This window comes from Canis aureus, chromosome 1 (assembly GCF_053574225.1).
Source record: "Canis aureus isolate CA01 chromosome 1, VMU_Caureus_v.1.0, whole genome shotgun sequence".
NCBI classification, from domain to species: domain Eukaryota; kingdom Metazoa; phylum Chordata; class Mammalia; order Carnivora; family Canidae; genus Canis; species Canis aureus.
The window spans coordinates 70455814-70483231 of NC_135611.1; the positions used below are offsets into that span (position 1 = coordinate 70455814).

At 41.2% G+C, this 27418-nt stretch overlaps 2 protein-coding genes across 6 annotated transcripts in view; one reads left to right on the top strand and one right to left on the bottom strand.

The window, feature by feature from the left end:
* The window catches only part of LOC144317184 (uncharacterized), a 265145-nt gene extending 243342 nt beyond the window's left edge, over positions 1-21803 (bottom strand). Inside the window, exons 1-2 of one of the 2 annotated variants that reach the window (XR_013383125.1) lie at positions 21753-21803; positions 7548-7617 (exon numbers count right to left, since the gene is read on the bottom strand). The gene's annotated coding sequence lies outside the window, so the exon portion shown is untranslated. The remainder of the gene's footprint in view (positions 1-7547; positions 7618-21752) is intronic. The other variant, XM_077903211.1, reaches the window with a different exon arrangement.
* On the top strand, positions 21575-27159 carry LOC144317175 (procathepsin L). Of its 4 annotated transcripts, none has more exons than XM_077903186.1 (8): positions 21575-21593; positions 23167-23303; positions 23594-23716; positions 23817-23963; positions 24131-24355; positions 24807-24972; positions 25970-26084; positions 26762-27159. In XM_077903186.1, the coding sequence occupies exons 2-8, from the start codon at positions 23178-23180 to the stop codon at positions 26859-26861; spliced, it is 1002 nt and encodes a 333-aa protein (XP_077759312.1). In that variant the 5' UTR covers positions 21575-21593; positions 23167-23177; the 3' UTR covers positions 26862-27159. The 4 variants fall into 4 exon arrangements, with proteins under 4 accessions (XP_077759312.1, XP_077759304.1, XP_077759305.1 ...); XM_077903178.1 differs by lacking the exon at positions 21575-21593 and adding an exon at positions 21944-22098; XM_077903179.1 differs by lacking the exon at positions 21575-21593 and adding an exon at positions 22010-22263.
* Positions 27160-27418: the final 259 nt, after the last annotated feature.

Consider the following 27418-nt stretch of genomic DNA (forward strand, 5'->3'; position numbering starts at 1 on the left):
AAGAAATAGAAAATCTGAATAAACCCATAGCAGCAAGGAAATTGAAGCAATAATAAAAACAAGTGTCCAGAGCCAGATGGCTTCCCAGGGGAATTCTAACAAACATTTAAAGAAGAACTATACCTATTCTACTGATGCTATTTCAAAATATAGAAATGGAAGAAAAACTTCCAAACTCTTTCTATGAGGCCAGCATTATCTTGATCCCAACATCGGACAAAGACCCCATCAAAAAGAAGTATAGACCAAAATCCCTGATGAACATGAATGTCAAAATACTCCCCAAGATGCTAGCCAATAGGATCCAACAGCACATTATAAGGATTATTCACCACGACCAAGTGGGATTTATTACTGGGATGCAAAGGTGGTTCAACATTCATAAATCAAACAATGTGACACACCACATTAATAAAAGAAAATACAGAACTATATGATGCTTTCAATGATGCAAAAAAAAAAAAAAGGTTTTGACAAAATATAGCACCCTTTCTTGATTAAAACTCTTCACAGTGTATGGATAGAGGTAATATACCTCAATATCTTAAAAGCTATCTACAAAAGCCCACAGTGAATATCATTCTCAATGGGGAATGATAGAGTGCTTTTCCCCTAAGATCAGGAACACAATAGGGATGCCCACTCTCACCACTGTTATTCAACATAGTACTAGAAGTCCTAGCCTCAGCAATCAGACAACAACAACAAAATAAGTAAAAGGCATTCAAACTGGAAAAGAAGTCAAACTTTCCCTCGTTGCAGATGAGATGATACTTTATGTGGAAAAGCCAAAATACTCCACCTCCAAATTGCTAGAACTCATACATCAATTCAGCAATATGGCAGGATATAAAATCAATGCACAGAAATCAGTGGCATTTCAATACACTGACAATGAGACTGAAGAAAGAGAAATTAAAGGGATCCCTGGGTGGCGCAGTGGTTTAGCGCCTGCCTTTGGCACGGGGGGCGATCCTGGAGGCCCGGGATCGAATCCCACGTCGGGCTCCCGGTGCGTGAAGCCTGCTTCTCCCTCCTCCTATGTCTCTGCCTCTCTCTCTCTCTGTGACTATCATAAATAAATAAAAAAAATTTTTTTTTAAATAAATAAATAAAAGAAAGAGAAATTAAAGAATCAATCCCATTTACAATTGCAGCAAAACCCATAAGATACCTAAGAATAAACCTAACCAAAGAGGTCAAGGATCTGTACTCTAAAAACTACAGAAGGGGGATCTCTGGGTGGCTCAGCGGTTTAGCGCCTGCCTTTGGCCCAAGGCGCGATCCTGGAGTCCCGGGATCGAGTCCCACGTCGGGCTCCCAGTGCATGGAGCCTGTTTCTCCCTCCTCCTGTGTCTCTGCCTCTTTCTCTCTCTCTCTCTGTCTATCATAAATAAATAAATAAATCTTTAAAAAAAAAAAAAAAATAAATAAATAAATAAATAAAATAAAAACTACAGAACACTTCTGAAAGAAATTGAGGAAGATGTAAAGAGATGGAAAACATTCCATCCTCATGGATTGGAAGAAGAAATACTGTGAGAATGTCTAACATTTTAACAGATGTACATGTCAGAGCAATCTACACATTCAGTGCAATTCCTGTCAAAATACATTGACATTTTTTACAGAGTTGTAATAAATAATCCTAACATTTGTATGGAAGCAAAAAAGACCATGAATGTTGAAAAAGAAAACCAATGCCAGGGGCATCACAATGCCAGACTTCAAGCTCTATTAATAAGCTATAATCAGGACAGTGTGGTACTGGCACAAAAAAAGACACATAGGACGATGGAAGAGAATAGAGAACCCAGAAATGCACCCTCAACTCCATGGTCAGCTCATCTTCAACAAAGCAGGAAAGAACATCCAATGGAGAAAAGACAGTCTCTTCAATAAATGATGTTGGGAAAATTGGACAGCCACGTGCAGAAGAATGAAACTAGACCATTCTCTTATACCATACACAAAGATAAACTCAAAATGGATGAAAAATCTAAATGTAAGACAAGAACCCATCAAAATCATAGAGGAGAACACAGGCAGAAACCTCTTTGACCTCAGCCACAGCAACTTCTGGCTAGACACATCTTTAAAGGGAAGGGAAACAAAAGCAAAAATGAACTATTAGGACTTCATCAAAATTCAAAGCTTCTGCACAGAGAAGGAAATAGTCAAAAGAAAAAGGCAGCCTATGGGTAGAATGGGAGAAGATACTTGAAAATGACATATCAGATGAAAGGCTAGTATCTAAGATATATAAAGAACTTATCAAACTCAACACCCAAGAAACAAACAATCCAATCATGAAATGGGCAAAAGACATGAACAGAGATCTCACAGAGGAAGACATAGACATGGCCAACAAGCACATGAGAAAATGCTCTGTATCACTTGCCATCAGGGAAATACAAATCAAAACCACAATGAGATACCACCTCACACTAGTAAGAATGGTGAAAATTAACAAGCCACGAAACAACAAACATTGGAGAGGATGTGGAGAAGGGGGAACCCTCTTGCACTGTTGGTGAAAATGTGAACTGGTGCAGCCACTCTGGAAAACTGTGTGGAGGTTTCTCAAGAAGTTAAAAATAGAGGTACCCTATGTTCCAGCAATTTCATTACTAGGTAATTACTCCAAAGATACAAATGTAGTGATCCAAAGGAGCACTTTCACCCCAATGTTCACAGCAGCAGTGTCCACAATAGTCAAACTATAGAATGAGCCACGATGTCCTTCGACAGATGAATGGATAAAGAAGATGCAGTACATATACACAATGGAATATTAGTCATCAGAAATTAAGAATACTTATCATTTACATCAAGGTGGATAGAACTGGAGGGTATTATGCTGAGCAAAGTAAGTCAATCAGAGAAAGACAATTATCATATCGTTTCACTCATATGTAAAATATAAGAACCAGCACAGAGGATCATAGGGTAAAGGACTGTACCTGAATGGATAGTCCTTAGAGTAGGAGAAAAACCATGAGAGACTCTTAACTATAGGAAACACACTGAGGGTTCCTGGAGGGGAAATGGATGGGAGGATGGATTAATTTGGTGATGGGTACTAGGAGGGCACGTGATAGGATGAGAACTGGGTGTTATAGGCAACTGATAAATCATTGCACACTATGTTTGAAACTAAGTATGTGGGATACCTGGGTGGCTCAGTGGTTGAATGTCTGCCTTTGGCCCAGGTTGTGATCCTGGGGTCCTGGGATCAAGTCCCACATCAGGCTCTACACAGGGAGCCTGCTTCTCCCTCTGCCTATGTCTCTGCCTCCCTCTGTGTGTCTCTCATGAATAAATAAATAAAATATATTTTTTAAAGGAGTAAATTGGTTAATTGCATTTAAAGTTAATTAATTAAATTTTTAAAAGTATAATGCTAGCCTCCTAAAATGAATAAAATATACAACCATACAAAGGAGTAGCTAATACACATAACTGTAGTGATAAATCTTAAAAGGTTATGTTAAGCAAAAGAAGGCAGACACAAGAGAGTACAACTCTATGACGATGGTTACACAAAATTATCAGACAGATCAATCTAATCTAGAGGGATAGAATACAGATCAGCAGTTGCCTGAGAGTAGACGTGGGGATTGACTAGGGAGGGAATCAGGGGACCTGTTGGGATGATGGAAAGTTTTAAATATAGATGGTGGTGAGTACATAGAAGTATAAATTTTCAAATCTCATCCAAGTATATGGAAAATTGGTATTTATGGTATATAAATCATGCCTTTAAATATACTTTAAAAAAGTATATAGGTGACTTTCAGGACTTCATTTTGTGGTGAGACAGTCAATTCTGAACTAATCAAATTGCTTATTGTCCTCACTTGGTTATTATTCCCTGCTCCACCCCCTTCCAGGTGGTTATATGATCCTTCGCAAGTCATGTCTCACCACTAAAATCCAGTTTCCTCTTCTACAAAATGGTCGATAATGATTCTTATTAACTACAGTTCTTTTAGGGAATATTTTCTAAGGTAATCTGCACCAGTCACTTAAAACAATGTCTGACACAGAATAAATACCAGAAAGTAGTAACTTTAGTAGTTATCTATTGCTATATAACAAATCACCACAAACTTCGTGGCTCAAAACAGCATATATTCCTTATCTCACAGTTTTTATGGGGAAGGAGTCCAGACACAGCTCAGCAGTTCCTCTGTCCTCTCGTAAGGCTGTAATTCTGGCATTTGACCAACTTAGCCACCTGAAGTCGTGGCTAGGATATAATTCTGTCACACTTACACAAGGGCTAAGGGGCCGGGGGCTTCTGTTCCTGGTGACTATTGACCTGAGGTTGCCTGCAGCTCTCCATACATGGGTGTGTGAGATTTCTCAGTCCTGTGTAGTGTTTGGAGAGAGCATGTGAGCAGATAGCACTGGAGGGCTTTATAGAAGTAATCCAGGGTAAGGAAGCACTGGCTGTTTAGATGTGAAACTGTCCATCTAAATGGAGCAAAATAAATACTGAGAGGGCAAATTCATTTTCTACTGATATATACTTCTTTGTCCAAAATAGCTACTTTGCCTCAATTTTTAAATTATTGCTTATTTTCCCAGCTGTTGGAAGTGGACTGCCCATCATTGTGAATGAAAATGAATAAGGCCTTCCTACAACTGTAATTCTTTCTCATTTGTTTTAATTTCAAAGGAATACATTGGAAAAAAAAGAAATGTACTACATCAAAATACAAAATAACATTAAAAGAAGCTCCTAACCTCCCACCCCATCATTACTAGCAATAGTTTGCTACGTATTCTCATGGACCAGTGTTTCTCAACTTCAGCACTATCCACATTTTGAGCCAGTTAATTCTTTATTGTAGGATCTGTCCTATGCACTGTAAAGTGTTTAATAGCATCCCTAGCCTCTACCTAATAGATGTCAGTAGCACCCTTCCCCAGTCATGAAATTCAAAAACATTTGTAGACATTGCCAAATGTCCCCTGGGAGGACAGAGCAAAGTCGAGTACCACTCTTCTAGACTTTATGCATATACCTATATATGTTTATCAAAATACACATACACCATTATCTTTTTTGGTTTTTAATAGAATTAAATTATGAAGTATTCTGAAGTTTGCTTTTTGCACTCAGTTATATCATATCCTTTCTATTGTCTATGTCTATAGACACCTTTCTATTACACACAGATACATCTCATTCTTTTTTTTTTAAGTTTGTATTTATTTATTTATTTATTTGAGAGAGCACAAGCAGGAAGGAGGGGCAGAAGGAGAGGGAGAAGCAGGGAGCCCAACATGGGGCTTGATCTCAGGACCCTGGGATCACGACCTGAGCCAAAGGCAGCTGCTTAACTGACTGAGCCACCCAAGTGCCCCACATCTCATTGCTTTAAACTTTTTTTTTTTTGAGAGTGACACAGAGAGAGAGAGACAGTGTGCATGGGGGGGAGGGGCGGCGAGGAGAGGAGGAGCAGAGGGAGAGGAAGAGAGAGAATCTCAAGCAAACTTCATGCCCAGCACAGAGCCCAATGTGGGGCTCGATATCACAATCCTGAGATCAAAATTTCATCAATATACCAGCAAATTCCCATTTTTCCACACTCTTAAATATCATTAATCTTTTTACTTTTGCAAAACCAAGAGGTTAAAAATAGAAAGATAGCTTATTTTAATTTGCCTCACTTTCATTATGAGAAGGTAAGTATCTTCTGGTATTTTCTTCTCCTTTTGCTCATATTCAGAACAAGACAGGCCATGAGGTGGAATCTATGGTGGGAACAGCATTTCCCCTTGATTTCTTGACTCAGAATGTTTTCATCAGAGAAGCAAAAGCACAGGAACCTCAATGACATCTAAGATGAGCAGTACATTGAAATGTTTTGAAGGACTCTGCAGGAAAATGTAAATAAATTCTGAAAGGGAGTCTAATAGAGGTTTGTAAGGGCTTTGATAACTGGAGAATGATGATGTTATTCACATTTGTAAAAGTGTTAATGATTATGCAGACTGAATATTACTTGTCTATGAGTCAGATTTGGCCACAAATTTGCAACCTGATCTAAAATGACAAAGAATCTAATTGTTCAAAGAAATACATATAAGAATTAGATTTTGGCCTCTGTAGAAAAAAAAAATCTCTTATGTTCAAAATTCTAATATTTAGCTAAATCTTTTTGTTTTAAATTTAAGTTCAGGTTTTGACTTAATTTTGTTTAAAAATTAAGATTAAACTTAATTTTTTGGGAAAACATATACTGTGTTTTTTTTTGACTCACTTATACCCATAAAGAAAGATCAACTGAAAATAATTATGAATTTGCCAAGAAGCAAGTATTCCACACATTCGATTCAATTCAATTCCACACATTCCAATTAAGAGAATTCTTAATTTTTTTATTAAGTTGAACTACATGAAATTGACATTTTGAAGGTCAGAAATAGTTGAATGTCAGCAATCTCCTATGTAAATCAAAAACTTTTCTGTAAACTTGTCTATGCCACATTACCTTATTTTAAAAGGTCCAGACCTTTCAACAGGAGAGTAAGAACAATACCATTGAAGTGATAATACTTTTATGAATTAGTTTGTTTTTATAGCTGATTCAAACTTCTTGCTTCAGCTTTTGTTTATTTGATTGCCAACTCATGAGAGAGCCAGGTTTTGGTTGTAGCCTTCACCAAAGGAAACAAACTGTATGTCTCTAAGAGTCTATTTACAGAGTTACTATCTTTCAAAAATTCTACCTTTCCCGGGGTGACTGGGTGGCTCAGTCAGTTAAGCATCCAATTCTTTTTTTTTTTTTTAAGATTTTATTTATTTATTCATGATAGACATAGAGAGAGAGAGAGAGAGAGAAGCAGTCTCTATGCCAGGAGCCTGACGCGGGACTCGATCCCGGGACTCCAGGATCTCACTCTGGGCCAAAGGCAGGCGCTAAACTGCTGAGCCACCCAGGGATCCCCAGCATCCAATTCTTGATTTCAGCTCAAGTCATGATCTCAGGGTCCTGGGATCAAGGCCACACCCAGGCTGGTGCTCAGTAGGGAGGCTGCTTGAGGATTCTCTCTCTCCTCCTGCCCCTCCCCCCAACTTGTGCTCTCCCTTTTTCTCTCTCTAAAATAAAATAAATAAATCTTTAAATTAAAAAAGTTCGACTCTCTTCAAAGATGGCTCTTTGGCTCTGACTGGAAATAGTAACACTGACAGGCAAAATGCTTTGTGTTGCTTTGAGGTATGAAACATTACCTGTTTGGTGAAACATTACATAACTCCTGTACCTGGCCTCTTCCATCAAATGATTCATCTGTTTGATGAAGTCATTTGTCAACATCATTATCCTGATCATGACCAATTAGCATTTGTAGAGCAGCCACACAGAGATGACACTGTACTTGATGCTTGACAGAGTACAAGGTAGACAAAGAGTCCAACTTATAAAGTAAACTACTGGAACTGTGCATTTGAATATGAAACATAACACAAACATACCTATGAATCTTAGCGTACCTGGGTCACACATGGTAAGAATAAACTCATGGAAACTCACCTTGAGCTTCACCGTGATTATTTGTGTTGCATCAGAGGATGGAGCAGATGGTCTTCCCACATGAAAGATCCTGAAAAAGGTTCCAGAATCACACTAAAGGTTTGGGATGGCTTTTGCTGACTCTGAGCTGAAATCTCCACAATCCTTTTACAGTGCCCCTGGCCAGGGAGTGACCACCAAGTCTCTAAAGATTTGAGGAATTTGAAGATTCCAAAGAAGATTCAGTAGGTTAAGCTATGGAAATTTCAAAGACTTCTATTAAAAAAAACAAAAACAAAACAAAACAAAAAACCCTGGAACAAAAACACACTTGAAATTTTCAGGGGAGAACCGTGATACAAATGTTTTTACTTAATAGCTTTAATTAGAGACTTGAAGTGGGCACTGGAGTTGAACCAAGACTATTTTTCACCATTGTTACCATTCTGATTTTAAAGTATTCCTTGATGCTGTATATTTTCTTTCATTCTATCTTGTACTAGGATAGAAGCAGGATAAAAACACCAAACAACAAAGTCTACTAGCACCTGAGAAACTCACTCAAAGCTTCCTAGGAGATTAGGACAGGGTAACCCCAGGTGACAAGCAGGTTGTGCCCTTAGTGTGCATCCAATGGGATGTTAGGAAAATAAGATCTGTTTTCCTCCAGGACTGAGCTCCTGGTGGTTAAGCCCTGAGACTGGAACAGGACACTCCACTTACCTGGCAGTGCACCAGAAGTGGTGCCACATGATGTCACCTAATGGAACCTAACTCCTGTGAGCTACAAGATCTCCCTGGGAAGCCAGGTGCACATCTGTTCCAGTGCAGATGATCAAGACTTGACCTTCTAGCTGCCCCAAGTGGGGCAGCAGGAAATGTGGGCCCTTCCTGGCACCCTGGTAGGACAGTGCAGCCTGACAAAGGAGAGAGATCAGAGTGGCATCCAGGCAGCCTCTGATGACCTTGCCTAGTAGGTTTCCCATCACCCTCTTTGTTTCTGCAGGCCCACAGATCTGCACAGGGGTTCCTTTTCACTAAGGATTTGGAAGTGGCCACTTCAGAGAATGCCCCACCCTCCAGAGGTTTCCTGAGTGTTTATGGCAGATAATGAGGCAGAATGAGATGAGGGCAACAGTCCCTTCCCCCGCCCCTTGGTACAGCCCAGTGAACAGAACTACAAGGCAGCTTGTCTGCAGGTTTGAGCAAATCCAGGCTTTGGCCATGAAGGGTCTCTAGTCCCAGGGCTGGGGTACAGGTTTAGGGACAATGAGCAGGCCCAGGGCTATACCTCTGCTGCTAGGAAACCACCCCCCCAGTTGGGTGCCAAGGAGCAGGGGTAGAAGCAGTTCTTCTCATTTTCCTCTCAAAGCCCCACCTCCTAATTGGGCACTGTGAGGAAATAGGCCAACATGTGGATCTCCACAGCAAGCTGGCAGTTGGAAAGGAGGAGGCACCTCCAGGGGGGCAGAGAAAGAATGACAGCATGTATGGCCAAGTGGTCCATTTGGTAGGAGAAGACTCTCAAGCAGCTTTAGAAAAATAAAGTCAACTTCCATATCATTCACTGAGTTTTTAAAAATGTACTTCTATAAATTTATGAAAAGATCAATGACCCAATAGAAAATGGACAGGGACATAAACAGTCTATCTTAGAAGAAATACAAATAAGCAGTATGAAATTATAACAAAAAATGCTAATAATCAAAGATCTGAATCTCAAAAACATTGGGCTAAGTGAAAGAACCCAGCACATAAGAAAACGGACTATATGAGCCATTTATATTACATTCAAATAAAGGCAAAGCTATCATGGCAGAAAGCAGTGATTGTCCAGTGCAGGGCTTAGGGGAGTAGATGGATGGCAAGGAGCAGGAAGGGAAATCTGTGGGGTGATATGGTGGTTACACTACTGGATTCATTTCTTAAAACTGTTCACTTAAAATCGACAGATTTTAGTTTGTAAATGATACCTCAAAGCCAACAATAAAATGATTTTAAAGCCTCCTTGCCTGTATAAAACAAACTTATAATTGTAGACTTTTTAGCCTGAAAAAGTCTTTAGAGACCATTTGGTGTAACTTCTTTCTTTTATGTCAAATAAGTAAGGAAATGAAGGTCCACAGAGAGATTGTGTCACTTATTCAAAATGATACACAGCCTACTAGCTGCAGAACCACATCCAGGCATCCAGTCTTTTCAGATTTCTTTCTATTCTGCTGTCCTCCCAGCACATTTAAACTGTAAATGCACCAGGTCACCCATTACTCACAGGCACCATAAAATACCTTTCAGCTATACAGTACTTTTAGTTTTTAACACACCCCCACTGTGTTCAACCAGAGAGGCAGAGGCAATAAGAACAAATCAACTGATTGCATACCAGGCCCACTCAGTCTACCCGGGGTAATCGCCCTTAATTAAAACCAACTGAGAGGGACTTTTAGCAACACAACCAACACCTAGATTAGTGTTTGATTGAGTAACTAGGGAGTATAACCGGACCCAAGTTGGCCAATAAAACTGACCATCACATCTATGTAATAAACACGATACTACCACTTCCGTTTTTCCACTAGAGGAATGGAAGCACAGAGTGCTTAACTTATTTACCTAAGGGCACACAGCTATCTCACATTTTGTTTTTCAATTGTAAATCAGTTAGCAGTTCTTACCTCACGTGATTATTGTGAAAAATAATTAAGTCCATTCCAACTGTGTATGTAAATCTCTGGCATATTGGGTTCTCAATGTTGTAAAGCAGCAATTAGATCACATTTTGCTTATAAATGAGATGGTTTACAATTTCTGAGGAAATGAACATTTTCATTTGCTACAGGTAGGCAGACACATTGGAATAACTTCAGTAAGTAGTTCCATTTCCAGAAGTTAGTTTTATAATATTTGCACACCCTCATAAAGACACATGTTGCAAGGGGCACCTGGATGGCTCAATCGGTTAAGCATCCCCCTCTTGATTTTAGCTCAGGTTGTGATCTCAGGGTTGCAAGATCGAGCCCCAGGTCAGCTCTACACTGGGTGTGGAGCCTGCTTGAGATTCTATCTCTCTCTCCCTTTCCCTCTGCCCCTCCTCCCTACCTCTGTCTCTCTCCTTCTCTGTCCCTCTTTCACTCTCTCTCTATCCCCTTCTCTAAAAAAGATGATACATGTGCAAAAATATTCATTGCAGTAATGCTTGTAAGTGAAAAACAGAAAAACTAACTGTTCATCAATAAGAGAAAAGGAGAGTACTGAAGTCATGGTAGGGGTGAACACTGGAATGCTCTATGTATTGTCATGGAAAGATATCTATGCCATAGTATTAAATCGAAAATAGAAGAGTTTATATTATTTGATGCCATTTAGGATCCTAGACATTTTGCCATTTCCTTTGGTGGTGGGCAGGGGATGGATTTTGTGCCCATTCCATTCAGATAAACATTCTGCCTCCTGAGAAAGAACTCTAAGATACTGATGTTGGTTTGGTTAAAACTTCAAAGTTTGTACCATATGCCTCTGACTATTCTCTCAGATTAGAATACCAATACCTGTTTTCTCTGTGAACACAGGAGGACCTGCAAAGGTTAATAGTGAGGTCGCCACAGGGACTCTTTGGGCAGACAGGCTTAGGATCAATGGTGCATTGAGATGACTTCTTGAAAATAGAGACCAGACAGCAGGTCACAATCAAATGAACTAGAACTGAATCAAGTGACAGATAATGGGCCATATAGTTTGGGCAGAAATACCTGAATCAACAAGGCTCATTTGATCCATGAACAAATGAGCACATGCAGCCGTGGTCAGAATGTCTTTTATTTTATGTCGTTTAGGCCTTCTCTTTTTCCTGATGAAATCTGGAGAAGGGGAGGCTGCTATAGTTTCTCAGGCTCCTTCTATCAGGGGATGGGACAGCTACATGGAAACCTCACTACTTGGGGACCCACAAAATGAGAAGCTGGCAAGACTTTTAGGTCAATGGCAAAGAAAGAAAGCACAAGTCTATATATTATCCAAAGGGAATATTTGACTCATACCTACTGCATCATTGGATGTAAGCTCCTCCAGTGCAGGGAATGTGTCAGTGTTCATTTATCTTTGATTCCTCCGCACAGGACTTGACATAATAGGGACTTAGTAAGGACTCATAGAATGAATGAGTGGCAAAACATCATTTCCTGAATCCAGCTGATGAGGGAGCAGAATGCAAGCTGCGAACAAAGCACTAGCTGACACCCCGCAACCCCCTCCCTCACCCCAAGTGAGATAAGTATGACATTCCTCAGGCACTCCTGGCTTCCCTAAAGCTAAGGGAAGGAAAAACAAATGGTAAAATTTATAAAGATTATAATCCAGCAAGACATGAGTCTCCCTCAATTTACAGATAGATGTCTTAGAGATTTACAAGAAAAAAGCATTCTTATCAATAACGTAACTTCCCAGAAGGAAATGTAGATAAAATAAAATGTCTTTATAACCTGCAGCCCATTGACAAATACTTGAGGCAGGCAGAGTATAATGTTCTTCCAGGAAGCTCCAGCTGTCTTAATGTTGATTCGCCACCTCCTCCTCGCTGGAGGGAAAAACAACCTTAACTTGAAATGGCAAGGGCTCCAGTACCTTGGTAAGTCCTCTCTAGCACATGAAAGTCCTTTTGAAAAACCTCCCTTTTCTTGCCCTCCCCCAACTCCCAAGTATACAATTAGCCACCCCTGTCCCCAGGCTTTAACAAAACCACCATTTTGCACCAAAGACATCTCAAGAATTCTTTCTTGGTCGTGGGCTCCAGACCCCACCTCACCAAACCTCATCTACATTCCAAAACTACATCACAGCCATTGTACTGTCATTATCCTGATCCCTGCCCTTCCCTTTTTAACACTTTATACAGTATCCCCAGGAGTAACGGAATGCAGGTCATTTGTATAGGAAGAAATGGAGAGGACACTCAATCCCACAGACTTGGCTAGAGAGCTAGCAGTAAGGACAAGGGCCAGTCTTTCATGTCACTGTTGGCTCAGGCTTGGCACTTTGAGCCAGTGCTGTGTAAAGTAAGCCTCAACTCCTTAAGACCTGTCTCACTGCCTACCACTTTTCCTCAAATGGAAAGGAAGTATATTATACGATTCTGTAACTGTTCTTAGAGGATTTCAAATGCATTCATAAATCCAAATGAATCCCTGGAGGGGAGGGCTTCCTAGGACAATAAGGTAAAAAATGGAAGAAATCTGGCAGAGGACCCTCTGGAATGGGAAGGATGCCAGCACCCATGGTTTTATGGTGATTGAGAGCTGTTTTCCCTGAATCAAGTTACAAACTCCTCTAATGCCTTACAGTAGGATTCTAGATATGTAAGAATGGTCAAAGCCCTAAGCATGGTCAGGACACAATCGCAATGGCAACAATTTTTTCTGCAACGTTAGTGTGACTTTAGATTGAATTATTTCTCAAAGACATGTCAATTTTCAAGGGAGAAATTCTATAAATGCCTCTTTATATCAACACTTATATTATCTCATTTAATTTTAATACAACTTTATGAGGTCCTTAGTATTATCCACATTTTATAGTGGGTAAAACCAGGGCTTGGAGAAAGTAAATTATTTGTGCAAAGTTTATGCCTTCCAAAGATGAGATAGGAGTTATCTACATTCCAAAGACAGTGCAATTGGGTGGTAAACGGTCCAGAAGTACTAGAAATTGTTTTTTTTATTGGCCTGTCATTTTTCCATTGACTGTTTTAATGCAGATATGGTTCTAACATTAAAAGATTTTAAGCTTTGTGATAGGAGCTTTGTGATATTCTGTAATTTGGGTTATCAAAGTTTAGTATTTACAGCAAACATCCTTATTTATCAGCTCTCTCTTCTACCTCAACCAAAATAATAAAGAAAAAGTATTAATGAGTTTTTATCACTTCTCAAATCCAAAAAGATAAAACAGAAATGAAATTCAGGTAAGTCTCCAATTTTCTTCCCTTTCATAAATTGGGCAAAGCAATTAAATCATCTGTTTTTATTTATTTATTTTTTTTTTAATTTTTTTTTTTTTTTTTTTTAATTTATTCATGATAGGCACACAGTGAGAGAGAGAAAGAGAGAGAGAGGCAGAGACACAGGCTCCATGCACCGGGAGCCCGACGTGGGACTCGATCCCGGGTTTCCAGGATCACGCCCTGGGCCAAAGGCAGGCGCTAAACTGCTGCGCCACCCAGGGATCCCCTAAATCATCTGTTTTTAGATGGCAAGTCCCTACTGTGCTTACAGAAAGCTTCCTTCAGAGTCCTCAACAGGAGGAAATACAATATTACACCAAATGACTCTATTATGCTAGTATTGTTGGAAATCACTGGATTAAACACTCGATTAATATGAGTCTTAATCTCGATGCTCATTTTTACCATTTTTCTCATGTGCCTCAAACTATTTCTTTTTATCCTCAATAAAATGTTCACAAAGGAGTGGAACAACAGAAGAGGGTCTCCCTTCCCTGGGATCAGTTGAGCAATAGTAGCCACTTGGCTTACCATCCCAAAAGGCCACCCACAGGGAGCTCTTATACTGCCTAAGTGGACTCTAGCAGCGTTCTAAAATCCACCAGCACCCTAAGGATTGGGGTGTTCAGGCCTTAAGAGACCCTTGATGGCTAGTTTCTGTCTTAGGGACTGTCTAAGGAAAGAGGTAGTTCTAAGTTCCTTGTGGCATTTCTAAGCATCTCAAGGACAGTGAGGAGGATCTAGGATTTGTGTCCTAAGAGAAGTTTCCCAAGTACACCAGACCCTGAGCTCTGAGCCCAGTGCCAGGGTCCCCAGGGAGCTTACCCAAATTGGCAACAATTCCTCTCTTAGCCCAATAATTGCCATTTTGCAGTGATATTTATATTTGCAATGATATTCATCACGTTCTGGGGACCTCAATACTATTAAACAAAGTCTTTGTCCCTCAAAACACTTTTGTTGGAGAGACAAGACATGTAACTTAGTTTTGCTTGTCCTCCTGATACAACGAAAACACTTTCTCATGTCATTCAAATTATCATCTACTTCCATCTCCCTCTTTGGAGAAACTCTTCTTTACTACTTCCCAAATTTTTTCAGTCAAATTCCATTTACTTTCTACAGTCATGCAAACCATCCCTGGATACCATCAGTAAGCATTGCATGTCAATAGCTTCTACACTGAGCCAATGGAAATTTATAAACTGGTAAAGTGTTTGCCAGGGTGTAGGGCACTGTGCAGAGAGGTGGATGGATTTCCACATGCCATATCCATAGTAGACACTAATTAGCTTTAGAATCGCCACCTTATGTGATCTTGCTCCCTGGATGAGAAACCTGGGATGATGGGCAAGGAAGCACCCAGGCAGGACAACCAGGCTCCAAGCCTTACTAATACAGTGGGCAGTGGGGCTACACACTGGGGGGATTTGTGCATTCTGCAATGTGCCTGATTTATCCTCCTAGAGTAAAAGAATGCCATCCTGGCACAGGATTCTGTTAATAATAAGAAGAATAATTCTGTTAATTTGAAAGAAGTAGTAGTTGTTGGGGTGCCTGGGTGGCTCAGTCAGTTAGGCATCTCCTTCAGCTCAGGTTATGATCCCAGAGTCCTGGAATTGAGTCCTGCATCAGGCTCCCTGCTTAGTGTGGAGTCTGCTTCTTCCTCTACCATCACCCCTACTCGTGCATGCTCTCTCTCTCTCTCTTCCTTTCTGTCTCTCCCCTCTCAAATAAATAAATAAAATCTTTAAAAGAAGTTGTTGCTTCCTTGGATCAGAACTGTCTATTCTATACTGAACTCTTACATGCCATTTATCTGACCATGTAAGCAGCAATCTTGAAGAAAAATCAGATTCTTTACTCACAGAGTGAGTTAGTTCTCAAAAATAAAAGCTAGGTTCTTCAGTGGATGCTATGGATTTAAGAATAAAGTTTACATATACTCAAGACCACAGTTACAGGTCTGCTCTGAGGACAATAAAACCAAGATAAGAAGGCAGCAACTGTTGGGTGGTGGGTGGTGGATGGGCGAGGGCAGAGAGGGAACACATGATAAAAGAGAAAACAAATGTAAACCACCAGAGTGGAGTCAGTGACTCAGCAAAATTATCAAAGCTTCTGTTGAAAAAATTTCCCTGGTTTTGGTTTTTGAGAGCATATAGGAAATTGGGGGTCCTTGATTGCACAGTTTTATTTCCTTTTTATGGTCTCAAATTTTTTTAAAAAAGAATAATTTACACATGTGTTTCTAGAATTGGTGAATGAATGAACCTCACTTTTTAAATACCTGAGCTTCTCAAAACCCATGAGTCACTGAAGCATTGTCATCAGAGGTAGTCTTAAGCTTGAAAATGAATTGATTATAGCTAAGGTAACAGAGTTTTGTCTTCTGGAAATGATCAAGCAAGGAAACACCCTGGGGGTACAGGGCAAAATGCCTTCCAGGAAGCTGGTGGAGCAGGAAGATGTGGAGGCCCAGCCCAGTGAGGGCAGCAATGCCTTCTGCATGGCTCACCTGTCTTCCCTTCCTTTCAGCCCAATGCCAGGCAAGCCTATGTTGAAGTCCAAGCAGGAGAGCCTGGCCCTGGAGAGGTTTGACACTTTATCTCATTATGGCCTCTAGCAGTTTATTGAGGAGAAAAAGAAATATTTTGAGGCACATAAGAGAAATGATAAGTGCTCACTTTCTACTTCTCCTGCTGTCCTCTGGCACCCAAAGTTCAGTTTGCCAAGTAAGTGATGGGGGCTGGGGCTGAGGGCAAAGTCCCCCAAAGTCCAGCTTCCTTTTCTAAGCCCTGCTGTCCTAAAGTACACTTAAGTTCTTTCTTCACGCTAGAGAGAAACCTGTATCACCATTGATTTTGTACACTCCCCACCATGACCATCTTCATCTGTAAAATGGAGTGTATAATAGTACCCATCTCCTAGAGCAGTGGTTCTCAAAGTGGGTTCCCTGATCAGTAGAATCAGCATTGCTCGGGAACTTGTTAGAGAAGCAAATTCTCAAACCCCATGTCAGATCCACTGCAATAGAAACTCGGAGGATAGAAGTCAGCCATCAGTTTCACAAGCACTCTGGTAATTCAGATGCTCACTCAAGTTTGAGAATCGCTATCACAGGGTTGTTGTGAAGAGTGAATGATAGAGGAGCTAGAACATGCTCCACTGAACAGTGCCTGGTACCTCAGTGTTATCTAGCTATTGGTATCCTCATCATAGTCACCATCAGCACCATCATGATCATCACAATTATCATCATTGCAGGAATCCTTTCTAATAACACTTTAATCTCCAAGGAGTGCTGGGTACTCTCCTATGGAGATGCCTATCCTGTAGAACAAAGCCCTAGCACATGTATGTTCAAGGTGACTATTAATAACATAAAGGTCTTCTCTGTCTTGACTACTTACCATAATGACACAAGGTGCCAGGAGAGGAAATGCAAAAACTTATATTTGTAAGGAAAGACTGTATTAATGGGGGCAATTGACATAAGGAGATGCTCAAAGCCTAACTCAGAAATGTTTTCAGGAAAGGATGGGTGAGTAATGCTTTTATATGCAGAGATCCTGGAATTGGTGGCTCTGGAAATATAAGGTGGGTTGGGGAAGAAAAAGGTAATAAAAACTGCTGTGTAGGAGTCTTGAGCCTTAAAAAACTGTGCCAAACATTGCACGAACAGGAGAGTCAAGGCAGGAAATGTCTGTAGTCAGGGACGTGAGCAAATTTTCAGAGTGGGAAGTTCACACAGAGTTTAGGGCCTAGCTGTGCTAATCAAGCCAGCCTAAAAATGTTAAACAAAAAGTTTCAATCAGTTTTCTCAAGAAACTAGTTTTTATTTATGCCATGTTATAGTTGATTAAATAATGGTCCCCAAAGATATCAGATCTTAATTCTTAGAATCTTAAATATTACATAGCAAACATTTTCCAAATGTGATTAAGCATTTTGCAAGGGACAGATATCCTGGATTATCTGGATGGGCTCTAAGTGCAATCACAAGGGTTCTTATAAGAGGGAAGTGAAGGGAAATTTGACTTAGACAAAAGAAGAGAAGGGAGAGATTGGGGTGATGTGCACAAGCCAAGGAGTGGCTGAAGCCACCAGAAGCTGGATAGAACAGGTTTTCCCCTAGACCTCCAGAGGGAGCACTCTTCTGTGACAACTGGTTTTCAGCCCAAGTGATGAGATTTTGAACTTCTGCCCTCCATAACTGTGAGAGAACAAAATCCTGTTCTTTTAACCCATTGTGGAAATGTGTTGTTATAGCAGTCATAAGAAACTGATACTTCTTGTTTCATGAAAAGACTTTTTTTCAGATTTGAGGAAGAGATCCTCTGGCAGCCAAAGGAGAGTTTGTGGATTATAGTCTTGACAGTGGGAAAAATCCCACAAGGTCAGCACCTTTGTTACCTTCTACATCAAGACACTTTGCCATAATTTCATTTAAATGATACTGGTAATGGCTGTGTTCATATGCTGTAAAATCAAGATTACCGTAGTTGATATCAGATTTCATTTTATTATTTTTTTAAAGATTATTTATTTATTTATTCACAAGAGAGAGAGAGAGAGAGAGGCAGAGACACAGGCAGAGGGAGAAGCAGGCTCCATGCAGGGAGCCCAACATGGGACTCGATGTTGGGTCTCCAGGATCACACCCTGGGCTGCTGGCGGTGCTAAACTGCTGAGCCACCTGGGCTGCCCAGATTTTATTTTTTTTTAAGATTTTATTTATTCATGAGAGACACAAAGAGAGGCAGAGACACAGGTAGAGGGAGAAGCAGGCTCCCTGCAGGGAGCCCAGTGTGGGACTCTATCCCAGGACCATGGGATCAGGACCTGAACCGAAGGCAGATGCTCAACCTCTGAGCTACCTAGGTGTCAATATCAGATTTTAAAATGGAAATGCTGGGATCCCTGGGTGGCGCAGTGGTTTGGCGCCTGCCTTTGGCCCAGGGCGCGATCCGGGAGACCCTGGATCGAATCCCATGTCGGGCTCCCGGTGCATGGGGCCTGCTTCTCCCTCTGCCTGTGTCTCTGCCTCTCTCTCTCTCTCTCTCTCTCTCTGTGTGACTATCATAAATAAATAAAAATTAAAAAAAAAATAAAATGGAAATGCTGAGCTTCAGTAAAGCTAGTAGGGAAGTTACATGTAGAACATGTCTAAGTAAATGAACAAACTATACCCTGAGACGACAATGATCACAAAGTAAGAGTTTAATTAATTCTTAATTGATTTACTTAACAAATTGGCTGGTTGTTTAATGTTACAGTAGCTAAAAATATATATATTATTTCATACATGATTTCATATGAACATCTAACCATAAACAGGCTCTTTTTCATAAAATTATAAATTATAATAAACCATTTTACAAATAGACAGTTGTCTGGATAATGCTTTTAAGAGTAAGTCTTGGCTCATTGAATTTAAACAAATTGGAATAGTTGTTATATTGAGGAGAGATGTTAAGTGGCCCCAGGATCTTGAATACCATTACCCTGGATGTGTTCACTGCCCCATGGTTTAAAACTTCCAGAGATGAGGTGAAGAATTATATCCTGTTTTACTGGTGAGCAAAAGAAATCTAGACATGAACATGAGAATATACTTTCACAGAAACTGCATTTTATTTTATTTTATTAAAGATTTTATTTATTTATTCATGACAGACACAGAGAGAAAGAGAGGGAGAGACAGAGAGAGAGAGAGAGAGAGGCAGAGACACAGGCAGAGGGGGAAACAGGCTCCATTCAGGGAGCCTGACATGGGACTTGATCCCAGGTCTCCAGGATCACACCTGAGGCTGAAGGCGGTGCTAAACTGCTGGGCTGCATTTTAAATAGGAATTGGGAAATCCTGACAAATGAATTTTATCAAAGGCAGAACTAAATTTTGGCTGCTTGACTAAAATGTGACAATTTTAATATTAGCACCCATTTAAGTTATTTTGCAAAGGAATAAGAAGAAAATGGACACAATGGTTAGTAATACACATTTCTGTAATGCATTATTTAACAGATTATGTAGAAGTACATGTCATGAGTTGGATGGAGCAATATCTTCCACTCTTTTGCTTAAATGACTTTCTCCCATATTTCTCCTGAATTTATATATCTCTTGATTTAATCTTACGTTTTGAGCATAGACACCATTTTCTCCTCTATTGAGTTTGTATCACATTCCATCAAGCAGAGGTGATGCCATTCTTTGGAGCAGCACCTGCCAGTCAGCCAGCCTCCCGCCAGGCTATTACCTAGGTGCAGGCATTCACACAGTAGCAGGTTTTTCCACCCTGTGCAATCTTATGGAGCTGTGACCCCAGGGCAACTATAAAACCCACGTGCTAGAATAATTTAGATTTCTTGTGATTGACTGAGTAAACAAGCAAACAATGGCCATACTTTACATAACAAAGAACTCTGACCCACAAAAGAAACCTCTCTGGCAACTGTCTCAGAACAGTCAGGACTTGCTGAATGGCTATTACTTTATCTTTGCCTCCACTTCCAACCCAGGACAAACCGGAGAAATCCAAATATTCTCCCCCAAACCAATCACATAAATGAAGTTCCATTTCTAGTTATTCGTCCTCCAGCTTCCCCATGACAACAGAAGCCTCCCTCTTTTTACATAATTAAAGCTTTTCCTCACTCTGGTTGTTTTAAAATTGTGTCCTTTTTCTTTTCTTTTTTGGAATTGTCTTTTTGTATCGTGGGTGGTCTTCATTTATTTCTATTTGCGTATGATGCTTGTGCTGACCAGCATTGTTACTTTTTTTTTTTTTTTAAGGATAAAACAGCAAAATCAAAGTCCAGCCATATGCAATACATTTTTGTAACTACCTGAAAACTTGGGGCCCTTAGCTGTGTGTGAGAGGAAAAGGATTCTACTTTCCAAGGACATAAAATGAAATTTTTAATAAGTTGACTTTTTGTTTTAAAGATCTTATTTATTTATTCATGACAAACACAGAGAGAGAGGCAGAGAGGCAGAGGGAAAAGCAGGCTCCATGCAGGGAGCCCGACGTGGGACTCGATCCTGGATCTCCAGACCTGGGCTGAAGGCGGCGCTAAACCGCTGAGCCCCCGGGGCTGCCCAATAAGTTGACTTTTAAAAATATCTGTCTGACTTTGTACTTAGTTAAAATTAAATTGATAACTTTTGTAGAAGCAAATTCACATGCACCAATTTCTGTAAAAATTTAAAAAAAAAATATATATATATATATTTATAGGCCTAGAAAAAAGGAGGGAGAGCACAGGGTTGTTCATTTTCTAAAATATATTTTCTACAATGAATGTTTCTTACACAATTTAAAAAAGAAACTTTTAGAAACATTTCTAAATTGATTTCCTTAAATCTCTACATACAGCTAACACTCGAACAACACAGGCTTGAAATGTGGAATTCACTTACATCCAAATTCCTTTGATAAATGCATTAGAATACTGTAAATGTATTTTCCCTTCCTTATGATTTTTCTAGTAACGTATTTTTTTTCTAGCTTACTGTAAGAATACAATACATACAATATATATGTTAGTCACTGCTTGTTATCATTGGAGAAGCACCCTGACAATAAGTGTTAGAAAGCATATTCCTTATAGCTTAAGAGAAGTACTTTGGATACTGAGAAAGACCAAACAACCTCTAATGCAAAGTGTAGGGAAATAAAAGTTTCCACCTTTCTCAACAGCGTTTTTCATTGAACCAAATTTTTCTGTAAATAATTTGTTTCATTGTTTTTGAGAAGGGCTGGAGAGGGAAGAAGGCAGAGATACAGGAACGAAGCATTACGAAATACCAGGCCTTTGTGTACTCCTACCCAGTCTGTCCCTTCGCTTTCCAAGGATTTAGGTCTTGACTACCGCATCCGTATCTGGGGGATTTCCAGTCCCCTCCAGATTCTTCCCAAACCGAGAGGCACCGCATCCCCCATCCTCCACCCGCCCCACCTCTGCTTGGAATAAACAGGAACCACTAGACAGACTATCCTGTTCTCAGCCTTCCAGGAGATTTTAACCGAAGACTGTAGGACGAAAGGACACGCAGGGGGATGCTGGTGAGCTTCCTTTCGAGAACGACCTCCCCCACCGATCCCGTGAGTTGGGGTCATGACGCCATCTAGGTCCCCAGCTGGCCCCTGGACACCACCCCCCGCCCACCCTGCCTCGCCCCCTCGGCGCTACCCCTGGCCCCCCTGAAGCAGGCCCTGGCTAACCTTGAGGTCGTGACGTCATCGGGGCCCCCAGACTGGCTCGGGATCCCACCCCTCCAGCCCGCGGCCCCCCCCCCCCCCGCTCCCGGCGCTATACTCCACCCCCCTGAAGCCGGCCCCAGCCGCCTCGGGACCTGTCCAGACGGCGCTGCGTCACGCGCTGGGAGCCCCACGCCCGGAGGCCCCGCCCACAGGTCGGCGCAGCCAATCGCCGCGCGGGCAGGCGGCGGGGGCGGGCCCGAGAAGGCCGAATTCCCGGGGCCTTAAAGGCTGAGTCAGGCGCACTCGGGCCAGACTCCTGGGCCTTGGCGATCGGTGGGGTTCGCCTGCGCAGCTGTGGGCGCCGCAGGTCAGCGTCTCGGTCTGGGAACCAGCGCGTCGGGCACCGGGACTGGAGCGGGGGTCCACCCCGGGGCTCGGGCGAGGGGCGGGTGCGACCCGCTGGGTACGAGTATCTGCTTACCTGGAGTTGATGAGGCTAAGTCGACGCTGCCGGGATCCCGTAAGCCTGGAGGTGGGAAGTGCGGGTTGAACGGTTGGGGGAGCCCAGGGCGGCGCTGAGACCACCAGGGCCCTAGGCTGCGCGGGAACCGGAGCGCCTCTGGCCGTGGCGGACTCAGGTGCGGTAGCCGGGAGCTCGCGGCAGCCTGACCGCGGCGTCGGCTGCGGGGCCCGGCGCCCGGTGCGGTCGTCCGTCGACATCCTCCCGGCGCGGAGGCCGGTGAGCGGGGCGGAGAGCCCCCTGGCCCAGCCCCGCCTGCCGCGCCGCTCTCGTACGGGTCGGGAACTGGCTGCCCTGGACTCCGTCGTGCCTCGGGACCTCGTCCTTGATTTGGGGGACCGGAGAGGTGTTGGCGGCAGAGGCCAGATGTGGGGGCACCGCGTGCACTCCCGTCTCCCTTCTGGGAATGCCTTTAGAGAGGTTTCAATTCAAGAAATAGAGGTCCGAAGGCATGTCTCCCCTCATGCTGTACATTAGTTCAGAAGAAAGGTGTGAGGGGCTACTTGAGTCCTGGGGGATCCCTGCCCCTACTTGGGAACAAGTGTCCTGATAAGATTTCCTGGGTCACCTCGGTATTTTCAGTAAATAAGTTGGACCAACAGTTTCTGAGTTGTCTAAAGATTCTGAGACCTCTATCAAAACCTAAATTGTCATTGCACTATTACAATGAAGTCTATTTCAATTCCTACAGCACTTGTCAGCCTGTTTTTCAGTTGAAGGCTGAATCATATATAGTTCCTCTGTTTAAGTCCTTGGCCTGTTTTTCTCCGCCCACATCCATAGCCTTCTTCCACAGACCTGTAAATATTTGGGAAAATGGTTTTTAAGTGTTTTTACTTAACATCTCAGGACAAAATAGGATGGCTTTTTTAAAGGATCAGTCTCATCAAATATTCATTTTGTTTTCCTTATTAGGTTTTTGAAACATGAATCCTTCACTCTTCTTGACTGCCCTTTGCTTGGGAATAGCCTCAGCAGCTCCCAAATTTGATCAAAGCTTAAATGCACAGTGGTACCAGTGGAAGGCAACGCACAGGAGATTATATGGCATGGTTAGTAACATGAAACTGTCCAGAGGGACCCCAAGAGAAAGGCCCTTGCCGTTGAGAATTTATAGCTAGAGAGTAGCATCTAGAAGTTAGCTTTTACCAAGGCAATAACTTCATGGCACCTGTTACTGAGCACTATATAGGCATAATTCCTGTTGTATGGTTGTTGAACAGCTCCCAGAAGCATAAAGCCATCCCTGGCCATGGTTTTTTCTCCCTGTATGTAAATCCCCATGGTGAGGATGGGCTGGGTTTTAAGTAGAAATAAAGATAAGTTACATATTTACCTCTAGAATGAAGAAGGATGGAGGAGAGCAGTATGGGAGAAGAATATGAAAATGATTGAACTGCATAATCGGGAATACAGCCAAGGGAAACATGGCTTCACAATGGCAATGAATGCCTTTGGTGACATGGTGAGTGTGGCATAGATTGCTGAATGTTTTGTGCTTCCTCTCTGTACTTGAGCAAAATAACCTCTTGCTTTTTCAACATCTAATTTACTTTTCCATAAAGACCAATGAAGAATTCAGGCAGGTGATGAATGGCTTTCAAAACCAGAAGCACAAGAAAGGGAAAATGTTCCAAGAACCTCTCTTTGCTGAGATCCCCAAATCAGTGGACTGGAGAGAGAAAGGCTATGTAACTCCTGTGAAGAATCAGGTATGGTAATATTTAGCAGATCTCCCTCCAAGAGTAGAGCCAAAAAGGAATTAATGTCCTTGCTTTGGTAGACTGTGGAGTAACCTCAGTTTGCTTTTTTGTTTTAAGAGTATTCAGGTATATGAGGTATTGTTTGTATTGTAAACTGGTAACTTTTTTATTTTCAGGGTCAGTGTGGTTCTTGTTGGGCTTTTAGTGCAACTGGTGCCCTTGAAGGACAGATGTTCCGGAAAACGGGCAAACTTGTGTCACTGAGTGAGCAAAACCTGGTGGACTGCTCTAGGGCTCAAGGTAACGAGGGCTGCAATGGTGGCCTGATGGATAACGCCTTCCGGTATGTTAAGGACAATGGAGGCCTGGACTCAGAGGAATCTTATCCGTATCTTGGAAGGGTAAATGGGACTCCTTATCTTGTTATTCAAGATCTGCTTTTGAAAGTTGAACATTTTGAAAGATGACATTTTATTAAGCATTCACAGTTTAGATGCAAACTGACAGAACTGTCCATATAAATTATCAGCCTTTGCATAAATACTCTGAATAGATGGTTAGCTGTTCTTACTTCTATGTGTAACTTGGAGAGTTTATACACTATTCTGCACATAATGCAAGTTTCTCCACAGTGAAGTTTCTTGTGGACAAGTAGGCCTAAGGGTTTCACTGAAGAAACATCTGCTAATTTTTCAATTTCAAATCAACCAGTAGCATTTTGCTGTTGACTGACAACAGAGTCAACTTGGAAATCATTAAGCTACAAACTGCTGAGAGTTGAGGTCCTAGAACTCCTGTCCCCCAGGAGTTGGATGGTAGTGATCAACGTTCTTTTCCATTTACCTTTAAAAGGACACAGAGACCTGCAATTACAAGCCTGAGTGTTCTGCTGCCAATGACACTGGCTTTGTGGACCTCCCTCAACGGGAGAAGGCCCTAATGAAAGCAGTGGCAACTCTAGGGCCCATCTCTGTTGCTATTGATGCAGGCCATCAGTCTTTCCAATTCTACAAATCAGGTGGGTATTTGTATTTTTACTGTGGAAATTCAGGTAGGCAAAATTGGAAAACACCGTGATGGACTTTGGTTTGGAGTCCTGCTTTCCAAGACAGTAGAATTTTGAGTGTGTATTGAATATAGTGATGTTTCCACTTGACATGTTTTAGGCATTTTTTCATGACAAATTCTTTCTAATTTTACTTTATTTATTTATTTATTTATTTATTTAGATTTTATTTATTCATGAGAGACACAGAGAGAGAGGCACAGATACAGGCAGAGGGAGAAGCAGGTTCCATGCAGGGAGCCCAACGTGGGACTCGATCCCAAGTCTCCAGGATCACACCCTAGGCTGAAGGCAGTGCTAAACCACTGAGCCACCTGGGCTGCCTTTCTTTCTGATTTTATAGTAATTCTGTAAATACAAACAATTGATGTAACTATTGCCCAATTGTTGGATATCTTTTACAAAAAATGTTTACTATGGAATATAAACACTGGTGTTGTTTCCTTTTAGGAATATAAAGGATTATGCTAAATAATGGAAGTGGCTAAATAACCTTAGCCTTGATAACTAGATTTTTTTTTTAAGATTTTATTTATTTATTCATGAGAGACACACAGAGAGAGGCAGAGACAGGCAGAGGGAGAAGCAGGCTCCAGGCTCCATGCAGGGAGCCCGATGTAGGGCTGGATCCCAGGACCACCGGATCATACCCTGAGCCAAAGGTAAGATGCTCAACTACTGAGCCACCCAGGTGTGTCCCCGATAACTAGATCTTATTATTGGAAATCTTTTTTTTTTTTTTTAAGGAGAAAATAGGGACACCTCTCTCTCTCTCTCTCTCTCTCTCTCTCTCTCTCTGTGTGTGTCTCTCATGAATAAATAAAATCTTTTAAAATTAAATAAATAAATAAGAAAATATCTTTGATTTAACTGAATTGTGTTGATTTCTAGTGAGTTGAGTTTGGCTTTTTTTCCTTTTTATCCCTGACATCAAATTTTACTCTTCTAGGCATTTATTTTGATCCAGACTGCAGCAGCAAAGATCTAGATCATGGTGTTCTGGTGGTTGGCTATGGCTTTGAAGGAACAGATTCAAATAATAAATTTTGGATTGTCAAGAACAGGTATAAAACTCCAAATGTTGTATATATTAAATATACTTGCTTTCGAAATCCCAGAAGTCTTTCTCCCACTTAGAATGAACACTACATTTTTATAAAGGTAAAACTTACTGATACTTGATTACAAGACTCTTTAGCAAGCTTGTTGTAATTATTACTATGTATTTGTAACATTGCATTTCTAAATTATGAAATTGTTTTTATCCAGAAACCTATCTGGCCCTAAGAGTTTGAGATAAAGGATTTTGCCACCTGTAGGGTTAAGGGCTGGTTTTCCTTTTTTCTGTGTCCCAGTTTTTCAACAAGGTATATTGAGCAGAAACCCCTGCTGACTCTTAAGTCCGAAAGATTTTCCAAGAGTCCAGTGGACTTTGTGCGTCCTTCCTGTTACCACTTACCCTGCCATTTTATTCTATTTCCCAACTCTCCAAGGCTTTGAGGATTGTCAGGATCAATTAATTGAGATGAGGGCTAAGATAGCCTGCAGAGAAACAGACTGCTACATTGGAATTCTAGCTTTGCCTCAATTTCCTGTCTTAAAAAGTTACGGACCTATGGGAATTAATATACTTATGTAACAGCACTTAGAATAGTGCCTGGTAAGTGGAAAGCCTTAGTATTAGCTATTAAGTGTGTACTTAATTCTTTGCATAAAAGAAAAAATATGCTCTTCTTTTCAGTTGGGGTCCAGAATGGGGCTGGAATGGCTATGTAAAAATGGCCAAAGACCAGAACAACCACTGTGGAATTGCCACAGCAGCCAGCTATCCCACTGTGTGAGCTGATGGATCGCAAGATTAGAGGACTTGAAGGCAGCATATCTGGAGGAATTTTATCTTAAAGCTGACCAGACTCTTATTGTGTAAGATAAGACACTTGAATCATTGAGGATCCAAGTTGTGATTTGAATTCTGTGACATTTTTATCAGGGTAAAACATTACCACTACTTTAATTACTGTTATATATGGCTTTATAACGTTGAAGACTCATTACTTAATTCTAAGACTTTTGACTTCTCATTTTTTCAAAAGATATATAAAACTTTGCCTTTTGAAATAAATTTTAATTCAATATGTAGAGGTGGAACTTCTCTGCTTCCAATGCATTAACTTTTTGTGTAGTCGGGAAATATAATTGGGCTGTAAAGACAACTGAATATACCAATGCTGAATTAGGAGGACACTGGGTTGGCCCTCAGCATCTTCTAGTTAAAAATATGTCAGCTGCCCATTGGCTATGTTGAGCCAACCCTTGAATCTGACAAAATACGACAGTCTCTAAGGACAAGGTAAATTCTTTTAATAAAGTTTTAATAGTTTTTAACAATTCACTCTTT

Bases quoted from the DNA above. Each gene is read 5' to 3' on its own strand.
- LOC144317175 (XM_077903186.1), top strand. From the start codon at position 23,178: ATGAATCCTTCACTCTTCTTGACTGCCCTTTGCTTGGGAATAGCCTCA. The intron at 23,717-23,816 runs GTGAGTGTGGCA...TTTTCCATAAAG, and splicing joins TGAATGCCTTTGGTGACATG to ACCAATGAAGAATTCAGGCA. The intron at 24,973-25,969 runs GTGGGTATTTGT...TTACTCTTCTAG, and splicing joins TTTCCAATTCTACAAATCAG to GCATTTATTTTGATCCAGAC.